General features: G+C 46.1%; 1 protein-coding gene across 1 annotated transcript in view; it reads right to left on the reverse strand.

Moving 5' to 3' along the window:
• Positions 1-6,866: 6,866 nt before the first annotated feature.
• Positions 6,867-12,449, reverse strand: part of LOC120035299 (ankyrin repeat and IBR domain-containing protein 1-like) — a 39,572-nt gene continuing 33,989 nt past the window's right edge. Inside the window, exons 5-6 of the mRNA XM_038982085.1 lie at positions 9,582-9,699; positions 6,867-6,883 (exon numbers count right to left, since the gene is read on the reverse strand). Of these exons, the coding sequence (XP_038838013.1) occupies positions 6,867-6,883; positions 9,582-9,699 (135 nt within the window). The remainder of the gene's footprint in view (positions 6,884-9,581; positions 9,700-12,449) is intronic.

The raw sequence follows: 12,449 nt of genomic DNA on the forward strand, positions 1-12,449 counted from the left end.
TGACTCTGGCGGTCCGTAGGTCTACATGTTGACTCTGGCGGTCCGTAGGTCTACATGTTGACTCTGGCGGTCCGTAGTCCTACATGTTGACTCTAGCGGTCCGTAGTCCTACATGTTGACTCTAGCGGTCCGTAGTCCTACATGTTGACTCTAGCGGTCCGTAGTCCTACATGTTGACTCTAGTGGTCCGTAGTCCTACATGTTGACTCTAGTGGTCCGTAGTCCTACATGTTGACTCTAGTGGTCCGTAGTCCTACATGTTGACTCTAGTGGTCCGTAGTCCTACATGTTGACTCTAGTGGTCCGTAGTCCTACATGTTGACTCTAGTGGTCCGTAGTCCTACATGTTGACTCTAGTGGTCCTACATGTTGACTCTAGTGGTCCGTAGTCCTACATGTTGACTCTAGCGGTCCGTAGTCCTACATGTTGACTCTAGCGGTCCGTAGTCCTACATGTTGACTCTAGCGGTCCGTAGTCCTACATGTTGACTCTAGCGGTCCCTAGTCCTACATGTTGACTCTAGCGGTCCGTAGTCCTACATGTTGACTCTAGCGGTCCGTAGTCCTACATGTTGACTCTAGCGGTCCGTAGTCCTACATGTTGACTCTAGCGGTCCGTAGTCCTACATGTTGACTCTAGCGGTCAGTAGTCCTACATGTTGACTCTAGCGGTCCGTAGTCCTACATGTTGACTCTAGTGGTCCATAGGCCTACATGTTGACTCTAGTGGTCCATAGGCCTAGTGGTCCATAGGCCTAGTGGTCCATAGGCCTAGTGGTCCATAGTCCTACATGTTGACTCTAGTGGTCCGTAGGTCTACATGTTGACTCTAGTGGTCCGTAGGCCTACATGTTGACTCTAGTGGTCCGTAGTCCTACATGTTGACTCTAGTGGTCCGTAGTCCTACATGTTGACTCAAGCGGTCCATAGTCCTACATGTTGACTCTAGCGGTCCGTAGTCCTACATGTTGATTCTAGCGGTCCGTAGTCCTACATGTTGACTCTAGTGGTCCATAGTCCTACATGTTGACTCTAGTGGTCCATAGGCCTACATGTTGACTCTAGTGGTCCATAGGCCTAGTGGTCCATAGGCCTAGTGGTCCATAGGCCTAGTGGTCCATAGGCCTAGTGGTCCATAGGCCTAGTGGTCCATAGGCCTAGTGGTCCATAGTCCTACATGTTGACTCTAGTGGTCCGTAGGTCTACATGTTGACTCTAGCGGTCCGTAGTCCTACATGTTGACTCTAGCGGTCCGTAGTCCTACATGTTGACTCTAGTGGTCTGTAGTCCTACATGTTGACTCTAGCGGTCCGTAGTCCTACATGTTGACTCTAGCGGTCCGTAGTCCTACATGTTGACTCTAGCGGTCCGTAGTCCTACATGTTGACTCTAGCGGTCCGTAGGTCTACATGTTGACTCTAGCGGTCCGTAGGCCTACATGTAGACTCTGGCGGTCCGTAGTCCTACATGTTGACTCTAGCGGTCCGTAGTCCTACATGTTGACTCTAGCGGTCCGTAGTCCTACATGTTGACTCTAGCGGTCCGTAGTCCTACATGTTGACTCTAGCGGTCCGTAGTCCTACATGTTGACTCTAGCGGTCCGTAGTCCTACATGTTGACTCTAGCGGTCCGTAGTCCTACATGTTGACTCTAGCGGTCCGTAGGTCTACATGTTGACTCTGGCGGTCCGTAGGTCTACATGTTGACTCTAGCGGTCCGTAGGCCTACATGTAGACTCTGGCGGTCCGTAGTCCTACATGTTGACTCTAGCGGTCCGTAGTCCTACATGTTGACTCTAGCGGTCCGTAGTCCTACATGTTGACTCTAGCGGTCCGTAGTCCTACATGTTGACTCTAGTGGTCCGTAGTCCTACATGTTGACTCTAGTGGTCCGTAGTCCTACATGTTGACTCTAGTGGTCCGTAGTCCTACATGTTGACTCTAGTGGTCCGTAGTCCTACATGTTGACTCTAGTGGTCCGTAGTCCTACATGTTGACTCTAGTGGTCCGTAGTCCTACATGTTGACTCTAGTGGTCCGTAGTCCTACATGTTGACTCTAGTGGTCCTACATGTTGACTCTAGCGGTCCGTAGTCCTACATGTTGACTCTAGCGGTCCGTAGTCCTACATGTTGACTCTAGCGGTCAGTAGTCCTACATGTTGACTCTAGCGGTCCGTAGTCCTACATGTTGACTCTAGCGGTCCGTAGTCCTACATGTTGACTCTAGCGGTCCGTAGTCCTACATGTTGACTCTAGTGGTCCGTAGTCCTACATGTTGACTCTAGTGGTCCATAGGCCTACATGTTGACTCTAGTGGTCCTACATGTTGACTCTAGTGGTCCATAGGCCTAGTGGTCCATAGGCCTAGTGGTCCATAGGCCTAGTGGTCCATAGTCCTACATGTTGACTCTAGTGGTCCTACATGTTGACTCTAGTGGTCCATAGGCCTAGTGGTCCATAGGCCTAGTGGTCCATAGGCCTAGTGGTCCATAGTCCTACATGTTGACTCTAGTGGTCCGTAGGTCTACATGTTGACTCTAGTGGTCCGTAGGCCTACATGTTGACTCTAGTGGTCCGTAGTCCTACATGTTGACTCTAGTGGTCCGTAGTCCTACATGTTGACTCAAGTGGTCCATAGTCCTACATGTTGACTCTAGTGGTCCGTAGTCCTACATGTTGACTCCAGTGGTCCATAGTCCTACATGTTGACTCCAGTGTTCCATAGTCCTACATGTTGACTCTAGCGGTCCGTAGTCCTACATGTTGACTCTAGTGGTCCGTAGTCCTACATGTTGACTCTAGTGGTCTGTAGTCCTACATGTTGACTCTAGTGGTCCTACATGTTGACTCTAGTGGTCCATAGGCCTAGTGGTCCATAGGCCTAGTGGTCCATAGTCCTACATGTTGACTCTAGTCGTCCGTAGGTCTACATGTTGACTCTAGTGGTCCGTAGTCCTACATGTTGACTCTAGTGGTCCGTAGTCCTACATGTTGACTCTAGTGGTCCATAGTCCTACGTGTTTTACAAGGCATTGGAAAAGCTCCCTCGTCTTTGTGCTTGAAATTGCAACTTATTGTGTGACTTGTTAAGCAAAGTTTTACTCCTGGGCTTATTTAGACTTGCAATAACAAAGGGGTTGAATACTTATTTACTCAAGACATTTCAGCTTTTCATTTTAAATTAATTAGTAAAATTCCACTTCAACATTATCCGGTATTGTGTGTAGGCCAGTGATGACAACATCTCAATTTAATCCATTTTAAATTCAGGCTTAACACAAAATGTGGAGAAAGTCAAGGGGTGTGAATATTTTTTGAAGGCACTGTATATATGGGGAAATTTAGCGATTTATGATTTGTTATCTGTGATGGTTATGATAAATTAGGCATTGTTGAGCGCTGTTGGCTTATGGGCCGAGATAAATGCACCATTTTGTTTCTCGCCTTGTGTTACAATTTTTATTTTTTATTATTTGAGTCCTCGAGTTCAATATAATTAGTGGCAGAACCTAAGAAAAACAGGTGTGTTCTGTGTAGAAATATGGTTTAAAATAAATACATAATTTAAAATGTTTAATTCTATTATTATTTTTTAAAGACAATTGCACCCCCACTTTCAGACAGTCAGGTGCTCGTGATGTAGAGCAGTCCCTGAAGGGACTCTTCTTATCAACTGTATGCAAGAATATCATCTCTGTTCTCTTAGGAATTCAGCATTCTCTGTGTTCTCTTAGGAATTCAACATTCTCTGTGTTCTCTTAGGAATTCAACATTCTCTGTGTTCTCTTAGGAATTCAACATTCTCTGTGTTCTCTTAGGAATTCAACATTCTCTGTGTTCTCTTAGGAATTCAACATTCTCTGCGTTCTCTTAGGAATTCAACATTCTCTGTGTTCTCTTAGGAATTCAACATTCTCTGTGTTCTCTTAGGAATTCAACATTCTCTGTGTTCTCTTAGGAATTCAACATTCTCTGTGTTCTCTTAGGAATTCAACATTCTCTGTGTTCTCTTAGGAATTCAACATTCTCTGCGTTCTCTTAGGAATTCAGCATTCTCTGTGTTCTCTTAGGAATTCAACATTCTCTGTGTTCTCTTAGGAATTCAACATTCTCTGCGTTCTCTTAGGAATTCAGCATTATCTGCGTTCTCTTAGGAATTCAGCATTCTCTGCGTTCTCTTAGGAATTCAACATTCTCTGCGTTCTCTTAGGAATTCAACATTCTCTGTGTTCTCTTAGGAATTCAACATTCTCTGTGTTCTCTTAGGAATTCAGCATTCTCTGCGTTGATCTCTCCAACCCCCCAGTGTCTCACCTCTGAGGAGCAGGGGTTACATCCTATTGGTCTGATATCTGAGGTTAACTTTACAGTAATACTATTGGTCAACAAGTCAAAATTTGAATCCAAACAACTCAGATGTTATAAAGGTGTCTTAGATTCATTGTTCTTTCTCTTATGTTCCTGACTTGCTGTGGTGAGAAACCTACACTCATTCTTCATCTCTCCCATGACCTCTGGGCCCTGGCATTCTTCATCTCTCCCATGACCTCTGGGCCCTGGCATTCTTCATCTCAATCTGACCATGCTTAGAATAATGCCTTGTAATGCTTGTTAATGCTTTGTAAGCTAAGCTTTATGCCTTGTATGTGAATCCATTCATTTGACAAAGTAATTAAATACACTTGTATTTAGAATTCCGTTCAGACATTTCTTCACGGTCTATTGCTGTAACTCAACAATTGTGTTATTGACTGTATGTTTGTTTACTCCATGTGTAACTCTGTGTTGTTGTTTGTGTCGCACTGCTTTGCTTTATCTTGACCAGGTCGCAGTTGTAAATCGAGAACTTGTTCTCAAACGAGCCTACCTGGTTAAATACAGGTGAAATAAAAAATAAAACTGTAGTCTCTTGCATATTGCTATTTATCGTGATGGAGTCAGATAAACATTTTAATAGGCTAGTCTTATTTACGAGTCTCATGTGAGGGGTGTGTGTGTGTGTGTGTGTTGTGTGTGTGTGTGTGTACTGTATATATATATACTGAATATACACATCAAATATTACTTCACTATAGTAAAATAGTCTGAGGTACTCACTCTGTACTTGTACATAAAGGGATAGTTCGGGACTTCCCCAGAGTGTGAGAAACTTGTGGATATCTTTTTTATGTCTCTGCATCCAGTTTTGTGAGCCAATGCTAACTAGTGTTAGCGCAATGGCTGGAAGTCTACAGGAACAGCTAGCACGTTAGCCGTTCCCATAGACTTCAAGTCATTGCGCAAACGCTAGTGGCAACTTCCTTCAACCTGAACGCAGAGACATAAAAATGGTATCACAAGTTCATCTGAATCTGGGGAAGTAAGACGTAGGACCTCATTGCCAAAATCCTGAACAATCCCTTTAAGGGTGACTGTGACGTTTTCAAAAGGGTCATATTAGTACCAAGTAAACCATGTCCCTTTTTCCTTCCCGTCTCCCTACCAGGTCCTTTCTCTTCAGTAAGGACGGCAACCCCAACAAGCGTAACGTTCACAATGAGACGTCCCTCCATCTCCTCTGTATGGGCCCCCACATCCTAATGGGGGAGGGGGCTCTGCAGCCGCGGCTGGCCCGGCCCGAGCTGGACGAGATGAAGAGGGCAGAGTGTCTGCAGATCATCCTGAAATGGGACCGCCCAGTCCCCTATCCGTACGGGCTTCTCCCAGTCCCCTATCCGTACGGGCTTCTCCCAGTCCCCTATCCGTACGGGCTTCTCCCAGTCCCCTATCCGTACGGGCTTCTCCCAGTCCCCTATCCGTACGGGCTTCTCCCAGTCCCCTATCCGTACGGGCTTCTCCCGATCCCTATTTGTACGGGCTTCCCAGTCCCCTATCTGTACGGGCTTCTCCCAGTCCCCTATCTTACGGGCTTCTCTCAGTCCCTATCTGTACGGGCTTCTCCCAGTCCCCTATCCGTACGGGCTTCTCCCAGTCCCCTATCTGTACGGGCTTCTCCCAGTCCCCTATCTGTACGGGCTTCTCCCAGTCCCCTATCTGTACGGGCTTCTCCCAGTCCCCTATCTGTACGGGCTTCTCTCAGTCCCCTATCTCTGTACGGCTTCTCTCAGTCCCTATCTGTACGGGCTTCTCTCAGTCCCCTATCTGTACGGGCTTCTCCCAGTCCCCTATCTGTACGGGCTTCTCTCAGTCCCCTATCTGTACGGGCTTCTCTCAGTCCCCTATCTGTACGGGCTTCTCTCAGTCCCCTATCTGTACGGGCTTCTCTCAGTCCCCTATCCGTACGGGCTTCTCTCAGTCCCCTATCCGTACGGGCTTCTCCCAGTCCCCTATCTGTACGGGCTTCTCTCAGTCCCCTATCTGTACTGGCTTCTGTCAGTCCCCTATCCGTATGGGCTTCTCTCAGTCCCCTATCTGTATGGGCTTCTCAGTCCCCTATCCGTATGGGCCTCTCTCAGTCTCCTATCCGCATGGGCCTCTCTCAGTCCCCTATCCGCATGGGCCTCTCTCAGTCCCCTATCCGCATGGGCCTCTCTCAGTCCCCTATCCGCATGGGCCTCTCTCAGTCCCCTATCCGCATGGGCCTCTCTCAGTCCCCTATCTGTACGGGCCTCTCCCAGTCCCCTATCTGTACGGGCCTCTCCCAGTCCCCTATCCGTATGGGCTTCTCTCAGTGCCCTTTAAATATAAGCTTCTCTCAGTCCTCTATTTGTATAGGGGACTCCAGAGTTAAGGATTTAACTAGATCAGTAGGTACTAGAGGATCCTCCAGAGTTAAGGATTTAACTAGATCAGTAGGTACTAGAGGATTTAACTAGATCAGTCGGTACTAGAGGATCCTCCAGAGTTAAGGATTCTGATCGTAGGTACTAGAGGATCTCCAGTACTAGATCATAGTACTGAGATCTCAAGTTAAGATTTACTAGATCAGTAGGTACTAGGATCCTCCAGAGTTAAGGATTTAACTAGATCAGTAGTACTAAGGATCCTCCAGAGTTAAGGATTTAACTAGATCAGTAGGTACTAGAGATCCTCCAGAGTTAAGGATTTAACTAATCAAGTTACTAGAGGATCCTCCAGATTTTAAGGATTTAACTAGATCAGTAGGTACTAGAGGATCCTCCAGAGTTAAGGATTTAACTAGATCAGTAGGTACTAGAGGATCCTCCAGAGTTAAGGATTTAACTAGATCAGTAGGTACTAGAGGATCCTCCAGAGTTAAAGATTTATCTAGATCAGTAGGTACTAGATCCTCCAAGTTAAAGAGTTAGATCAGTAGGTACTAGAGGATCCTCCAGAGTTAAGGATTTAACTAGATCAGTAGGTACTAGAGGATCCTCCAGAGTTAAGGATTTAACTAGATCAGTAGGTACTAGAGGATCCTCCAGAGTTAAGGATTTAACTAGATCAGTAGGTACTAGAGGATCCTCCAGAGTTAAGGATTTAACTAGATCAGTAGGTACTAGAGGATCCTCCAGAGTTAAGGATTTAACTAGATCAGTAGTACTAGAGGATTTAACTAGTCAGTAGGTACTAGAAGATCCTCCAGAGTTAAGGATGTACTAGATCAGTAGGTACTAGAGGATCCTCCAGAGTTAAGGATTTAACTAGATCAGTAGGTACTAGAGGATCCTCCAGAGTTAAGGATTTAACTAGATCAGTAGGTACTAGAGGATTTATCTAGATCAGTAGGTACTAGAGGATCCTCCAGAGTTAAGGATTTAACTAGATCAGTAGGTACTAGAGGATCCTCCAGAGTTAAGGATTTAACTAGATCAGTAGGTACTAGAGGATCCTCCAGAGTTAAGGATTAACTAGATCAGTAGGTACTAGAGGATCCTCCAGAGTTAAGGATGTAACTAGATCAGTGGTACTAGAGGATCCTCCAGAGTTAAGGATTTAACTAGATCAGTAGGTACTAGAGGATCCTCCAGAGTTAGGATTTAACTAATCATTAGGTACTAGAGGATCCTCCAGAGTTAAGGATTTAACTAGATCAGTAGGTACAGAGGATCCTCCAGAGTTAAGGATTTACTAGATCAGTAGTACTAGGGATCCTCCAGAGTTAAGGATTTAACTAGATCAGTAGGTACTAGAGGATCCTCCAGAGTTAAGGATTTAACTAGATCAGTAGGTACTAGAGGATCCTCCAGAGTTAAGGATTAACTAGATCAGTAGGTACTAGAGGATCCTCCAGAGTTAAGGATTAACTAGATCAGTAGTACTAGAGGATCCCCAGAGTAAGGATTTAATAGATCAGTAGGTACTAGAGGATCCTCCAGAGTTAAGGATTTAACTAATCAGTAGGTACTAGAGGATCCTCCAGAGTTAAGGATTTAACTAGATCAGTAGGTCTAGAGGATCCTCCAGAGTTAAGGATTTAACTAGATCAGTAGGTACTAGAGGATCCTCCAGAGTTAAGATTTAACTAGATCAGTAGTACTAAGAATCCTCCAGAGTTAAGGATTTAACTAGATCGTAGGTACTAGAGGATCCTCCAGAGTTAAGGATTTAACTAGATCAGTAGTACTAGAGGATCCTCCAGAGTTAAGGATGTAACTAGATCAGTAGGTACTAGAGGATCCTCCAGAGTTAAGGATTTACTAGATCAGTAGGTACTAGAGGACCTCCAGAGTTAAGGTTTAACTAGATCAGTGGTACTAGAGGATCCTCCAGAGTTAAGGATTTAACTAGATCAGTAGGTACTAGAGGATCCTCCAGAGTTAAGGATTTAACTAGATCAGTAGGTACTAGAGGATCCTCCAGAGTTAAGGATTTAACTAGATCAGTAGGTACTAGAGGATTTAACTAGATCAGTAGGTACTAGAGGATCCTCCAGAGTTAAGGATTTAACTAGATCAGTAGGTACTAGAGGATCCTCCAGAGTTAACCATCCCTGTGAACATGTTTGGTGTCTCGTGTTTTTCCATTATAACAGTGAAGTCAAATCAGATCGTATTTGTCACATGCGCCGAATACAACAGGTATTGACCTTATCGTGAAATGCTGACTTATAAAACCTTAACCAACAATGCAGTTCAAGAACTGGGGCGACGCACAATTGGCATAGCGTCGTCCGGGTTAGGGGGGTTTGGCCGTAGGGATATCCTTGTCTCAGTATTATAAAATGTAATAAAATGTATGCACTCTACTGTAAGTCGCTCTGGATAAGAGCGTCTGCTAAAATGACTAAAAAAAAAAAAAAGAAAAAAAAATAGAGTTAAGAAAAATTGTACTAAATAAACTAAAGTAAAAAAAAAAAAAAAAATCAAGGCTATATAAAGGGGGTACTGAGTCAATGTGCGGGGGTACAGGTTAGTCGTGGTCATTTGTAAAGTGACCAGGCATTGATAATAAACAGCGAGCAGTAGCAGGGTAAAAACAAAGGAGTGTGTGTGTGTGTGTGTGTGTGTGTGTGTGTGTGTGTGTGTGTGTGTGTGTGTGTGTGTGTGTCTGTGTGTGTGTCTGTGTGTGTGTGTGTGTGTGGTCCATACCATGTCCTCTGAGCAGAGCCTCAGCAGTAAAGAGAGGGGTCTGCAGCATGTCTGTGTGTGTGTGTGTGTGTGTGTGTGTGTGGTCCATACCATGTGCTCTAAGCAGAGCCTCAGCAGTAAAGAGAGGGGTCTGCAGCATGTCTGCCGTCTCCACTATCAGCATGTCCTTCAGACGACGCAGCTCCTGAGGCCTCAGACCCTCGTACAGCTGGAGGGAGAGAGAGAGAAAGAGAGAGAACGAGAGAGAAAGACACAAACAGACAGACAGACACAGACAGAGAGAGGAGAGAGACAGAGACACAGACAGAGACACAGAGACAGAGAGAAAGACACAAACAGAGACAGAGAGAAAGACAGACACAGACAGACAGACACAGACAGAGAGAGAGAGACGAGACAGAGAGAGAGAAAGACAGACAGAGAGAGACAAACAGAGACAGAGAGACGAGAGAGAGACAGAGACAGAGAGCAGGACAGTCACACGCATGGGACTCCAACACTAATAATGTTTCTATAGTGTGGCCAATAGCCCAGCAGCTGACAGTTCTGCCTGGCTGTTCAAGTGGTCAGCTCATTTCCTACAGCAACACTGGACTGCAGTCAAAGACAGTCCTCTGTATTGAAAAATACCTTCTGCTAAGTTGCACTGAAGACGACCTTGGTTGGGTCTGAAATCCTCTGAAAGTAAAGGGGTACCTCTCTGTGGTCCAGTGTACTCTGTCACTCTGCCCTCTGGGGCCAGACTGAAGACATGGTGAGGTAACTACACTACAGTAGGGATATCTAGTATCTAGTCTACCTCTCTGTGGTCCAGTGTACTCTGTCTCTATGCCCTCTGGGGCCAGACTGAAGACATGGTGAGGTAACTACACTACAGTAGGGTTATCTAGTATCTAGTCTACCTCTCTGTGGTCCAGAGCAGTGTACTCTGTCTCTATGCCCTCTGGGGGCCAGACTGAAGACATGGTGAGGTAACTACACTACAGTAGGGATATCTAGTATCTAGTCTACCTCTCTGTGGTCCAGAGCAGTGTACTCTGTCTCTGTGCCCTCTGGGGCCAGACTGAAGACATGGTGAGGTAACTACACTACAGTAGGGATATCGTATCTAGTCTACCTCTCTGTGGTCCAGAGCAGTGTACTCTGTCTCTGTGCCCTCTGGGGCCAGACTGAAGACATGGTGAGGTAACTACACTACAGTAGGGTATCTAGTATCTAGTCTACCTCTCTGTGGTCCAGTGGTCCAGTGTACTCTGTCTCTATGCCCTCTGGGGCCAGACTGAAGACATGGTGAGGTAACTACACTACAGTAGGGTATCTAGTATCTAGTCTACTCTCTGTGGTCCAGAGCAGTGTACTCTGTCTCTATGCCCTCTGGGGCCCCAGACTGAAGACATGGTGAGGTAACTACACTACAGTAGTGATATCTAGTATCTAGTCTACCTCTCTGTGGTCCAGAGCAGTGTACTCTGTCTCTATGCCCTCTGGGGCCAGACTGAAGACATGGTGAGGTAACTACACTACAGTAGGGATATCTAGTATCTAGTCTACCTCTCTGTGGTCCAGTGTACTCTGTCTCTATGCCCTCTGGGGCCAGACTGAAGACATGGTGAGGTAACTACACTACAGTAGGGTTATCTAGTATCTAGTCTACCTCTCTGTGGTCCAGTGTACTCTGTCTCTATGCCCTCTGGGCCAGACTGAAGACATGGTGAGGTAACTACACTACAGTAGGGATATCTGTATCTAGTCTACCTCTCTGTGGTCCAGAGCAGTGTACTCTGTCTCTATGCCCTCTGGGGGCCAGACTGAAGACATGGTGAGGTAACTACACTACAGTAGGGATATCTAGTATCTAGTCTACCCTCTGTGGTCCAGAGCAGTGTACTCTGTCTCTATGCCCTCTGGGGCCAGACTGAAGACATGGTGAGGTAACTACACTACAGTAGGGATATCTAGTATCTAGTCTACCTCTCTGTGGTCCAGAGCAGTGTACTCTGTCTCTATGCCCTCTGGGCCCCAGACTGAAGACATGGTGAGGTAACTACACTACGTAGGGATTTCTAGTATCTAGTCTACCTCTCTGTGGTCCAGAGCAGTGTACTCTGTCTCTATGCCCTCTGGGGCCAGACTGAAGACATGGTGAGGTAACTACACTACAGTAGGGTTATCTAGTATCTAGTTCTACCTCTCTGTGGTCCAGAGCAGTGACTCTGTCTCTATGCCCTCTGGGCCAGACTGAAGACATGGTGAGGTAACTACACTACAGTAGTGATATCTAGTATCTAGTCTACCTCTCTGTGGTCCAGAGCAGTGTACTCTGTCTCTATGCCCTCTGGGGCCCCAGACTGAAGACATGGTGAGTAACTACACTACAGTAAGATATCTAGTATCTAGTCTACCTCTCTGTGGTCCAGAGCAGTGTACTCTGTCTCTATGCCCTCTGGGGCCAGACTGAAGACATGGTAGGTAACTACACTACAGTAGGGATATCTAGTATCTAGTCTACCTCTCTGTGGTCCAGAGCAGTGTACTCTGTCTCTATGCCCTCTGGGGCCAGACTGAAGACATGGTGAGGTAACTACACTACAGTAGGGATATCTAGTATCTAGTCTACCTCTCTGTGGTCCAGAGCAGTGTACTCTGTCTCTATGCCCTCTGGGGGCCAGACTGAAGACATGGTGAGGTAACTACACTACAGTAGGGATATCTAGTATCTAGTCTACCTCTCTGTGGTCCAGAGCAGTGTACTCTGTCTCTATGCCCTCTGGGGCCAGACTGAAGACATGGTGAGGTAACTACACTACAGTAGGGATATCTAGTATCTAGTCTACCTCTCTGTGGTCCAGTGTACTCTGTCTCTATGCCCTCTGGGGCCAGACTGAAGACATGGTGAGGTAACTACACTACAGTAGGGTTATCTAGTATCTAGTCTACCTCTCTGTGGTCCAGTGTACT

The sequence above is a fragment of the Salvelinus namaycush genome, unplaced genomic scaffold (assembly GCF_016432855.1).
Source record: "Salvelinus namaycush isolate Seneca unplaced genomic scaffold, SaNama_1.0 Scaffold1017, whole genome shotgun sequence".
NCBI classification, from domain to species: Eukaryota; Metazoa; Chordata; class Actinopteri; order Salmoniformes; family Salmonidae; genus Salvelinus; species Salvelinus namaycush.